General features: G+C 41.1%; 1 protein-coding gene across 1 annotated transcript in view; it reads left to right on the top strand.

The window, feature by feature from the left end:
- The first annotated feature begins 1194 nt into the window (after positions 1-1194).
- The window catches only part of LOC135225864 (negative elongation factor E-like), a 127028-nt gene continuing 124790 nt past the window's right edge, over positions 1195-3432 (top strand). Inside the window, exon 1 of the mRNA XM_064265413.1 lies at positions 1195-1386. Coding sequence (XP_064121483.1) covers positions 1306-1386 — 81 coding nt within the window. The 5' untranslated portion in view covers positions 1195-1305. The remainder of the gene's footprint in view (positions 1387-3432) is intronic.

Raw genomic sequence — 3432 nt, 5'->3', positions numbered from 1 at the left:
ATATGAATGCTCTCACACGAATAGAATGCAGCGTTATCAAGATACGAAAAACCGTCTGGGTCCAATAGACCCATTCCTGCAGCTAAGGGTTAACGAAGGAAATGCAGTAAAATTACAATATTGTATCACATGGGAAAGAGACTAATGAAAAGAATTAAATACTATACCGGAGACCCAATTCGTATTAAATCGTAAATTACCTAACCAACAATTGAGCAGTAGTTTTCTCGTTTGTCTTGGATAAATGCCATCTGCTATGTCTAAAAGTATCTATTAGGTATATAAGAATAACGAACAAATGTGTCATTTCTGCGAAAATAAAAGAAATGTCTCAATCTCCCACAAAATCAGACTTCTCTGGATGTTCCAAAGGTATTCGTTAGCAATTCATTATGCAAGATATTCTGCTAATATATATTTTTTAAATATAAATAAATAAGGCAAAACTAGTTCGTTTTATCTGACGTACAAATGATTAAGGTAAGAAATAGATTAACGTTGTCTTTAATGTATTGACCGTTAATTGTGGAATAACCACGCTGGTTCAGTGAACACTAATGATACGTCAATTACTGACGTGTTTAGGTACTCGCCAACTGTCAAGGCAGATTGCAAGCAAAAAAGTACCTGAGACGCTTAGCAAAGGTAAAGCCCTGGGCGAACAACTAAAGCTACCTAGTTTAGTGCAAGAAGCTCGTTCAACTTGTAGCGAAGCTGTGTTACAACTATTACGAACTATATCGTATACTTATTTTTTGTCAAACTAAACGCGGAACTCTCAAGAATTGGGAAAAGCTCACTAGGCCCAGCATGATTCAAAACAGCAAAGAGGAATTAAATGTAACATCCTTTTATTTGCATATCTATCGACATAAGAAATTGAAAAAAGGGAGGAATCCATTAAAGATTTATGGTATTACGGAGATAATAAACTTAAAGAAAAAAAGGAGGAAAGTAACTGTTTCAAAGACAAATCCCACCTACTCTTCTATTACTATAATTCTACTAGTTTAGTAAGAAAGCAGTCTTCAACTTATAACGAAGCTGCTTTATAGCTATTGCGGATAGATGCGTGTTATAATAACGCATCGTATAATTGGATCTTCAGCCAGACAATAAACTTTAAACAGGACGAATAGAACGAGCAACAGAGGAGCCGTTTTATAGTCGATTCCTTCCTGCTACTACTACTAGTACTAGAATCTAATTTCCAAACCAACTCTGACTCTGTCAGACAGAACGTGAAGGTTCTTCTAACATTTAAAGATAAAAGGCTGTCCATAGGGCGATTAATCTATTTTCAAGATGGTTTACCTCCATTTTCCGAGTAATCTGACGGAAGAGGAGCAGATGCTTCAAGCCAAGTATCAGAAACTGAGGAGAAAGGTGAGAAGGTAACCTGGCATAGGCTAGTACTACCTAGTAGCCTAGCTAGCCTAAGTTCGGCCATAGGTAGTGATTGACGGTAGTTTACAGTTAAGTACTAGTGTAAACAACCGCATGGCCTGAATCACCTCACCGACGATCACGGCATGCCACCCTCCGAAAAAGTATTTACCTACCTAGGTAACGCTTCCTGACACCGGAGATGGGCATCAGTTGCGACTTGTTGTTGGTGAGAGACGGAGCTAAAGACCTCTACTTTCCTTTCGGTATTTCTACAGAAGCAATCCGCGGTGGCTTAGACTATGGCAATTGACTGATTCCTATTTTATTTTAGTTACTGTACAAGATTTAAAAGCAGTATCCATTCGGCCGGCTGTAACTAAGCAGTAGTAATTGACCTTTGAAAGTTACATAATAGCCGCACCAAACTCAAAGGTATATTAAAGTTTAGTTCCAACCAAACGAAAAAAATATTCCTAACAACCCTTGTAAAGCAACTAAAATAACATAGAAAATGTCAATTGTCATAGTCTAAGTCACCGAAGAACGGTCCTATAGGAAGGTACCAAGTATTCGTTACGGTGAAGGAAATGTAAACACAGCCGCCAAACAGCCATATGTTCACTAAGGGGGGGGGGACACACAGGGGGTGGGCTGGGTAAGGTGGAAGGTACGAGTTGTCTTAGCAGCACCCCACTGAATAGTAACATACCTTGACGCAACTTTCGGCGAAAGCCTAACACTCACTTTCCTAAAACATAATAATTAAGAATAATGTTTGGACCTTACCTTTAAAGGGGTGGAGGGTACAAAGCAGCAGCTGCCTTAAGAATGCGTGGAGGCGGGTCTTGGGTCCTTCCAAAATGCAGCTTGAAATAAGCAACAGCCAAGTACCCGACGAAGTTATACATTCTCCTCCCGTATCTTGGAGTCGACTGCCGGAGTTCCCTCCACCTCCTCTCGATAGTATTAGTATGGGCACCGGTTTCTGGGTCCACAAAGTTCATCGAGTGGTTGACTGTCAAGTGGACATAACCTTCATCTCGCAGGCAGTCATAAGCCCTCCAACAGTCAGAAATAATAGTGGTACCCGGCACAAATGTATTCTTTGATAACTGCAAGCAGAGTCCCACTCGTCCTGTCGGTACCGGGCGGAACAACGAAAAACTCCCGGGTCTGCCTGCAGATACCACGAATGCCCACTGGCCTTCGATGAGGCGCACCTACGTTGTATTTTCTTCTCCAAACTTCGCCTCATCGATTTCAAACAATTGTGCCGGCCCCACCTATTTGCTTCTTCTGTTGGAAGCACCAATTAACTATGACCTGAAATAAAAGTCAGTGTTAGGGGAGGTAATTAAGTAGGGTAAATTTCATAATAATACAAGGCAGGTTGTGTATGAGAGAGAGGGAGGGGGGGAGAGAGCGGGGGAGAAGGAGGGGGTAGGTATGAATGGAAAATGGTGAGGGGATAAGCAAAATACTTACCCGGAGAAGCTGGCCCAATCATTAATTTTTGAGTCCGACAGTCCAAGTTCTGTTCTCGCAACCTTGTAAGAAAAAAAATCACTCACATACAGGTATGCGAAGAACAGAACTGTCTCAACATCAAGGTGGGACCCAGAGAACCAAGTGCCCTTAAACAAGGAAAAGTAGTAAGAACAGCGTTTCTTCGCTTTCTTACTATGCGGTCGATAAGACTGGTCACACCTAAAGGTAAAATTGGAGGGAAGAATACCAATTATAAACATGAAAATATGGAGTAGATCATAAATGGTATAGGTGTAATATAATATTTGCCATTAAGGGGCGGGTCCATCACGGTTTTTACATGTAGAATCCAACAAACTATTCGTAAGGTTATTTACCTAAAGCCACTTTTTTTTTGCAGATCTAAGGCGGCACTCATTCCCACAATGGGGGCAAAATTTACCTAAAGCATTCCCCTCAGGAGGCCGTGGTCCTGGCACCAGAACCAGCGTTCACTAATTACCTGAGTAATAGGCAGAAAAAATCTTTGTAACTGAATGGGGGCAAAAGACCTGC

This window comes from Macrobrachium nipponense, chromosome 13 (assembly GCF_015104395.2).
Source record: "Macrobrachium nipponense isolate FS-2020 chromosome 13, ASM1510439v2, whole genome shotgun sequence".
In the NCBI taxonomy this organism is placed as follows: Eukaryota; Metazoa; Arthropoda; class Malacostraca; order Decapoda; family Palaemonidae; genus Macrobrachium; species Macrobrachium nipponense.
This window is presented reverse-complemented; position numbering and strand designations above follow the sequence as displayed.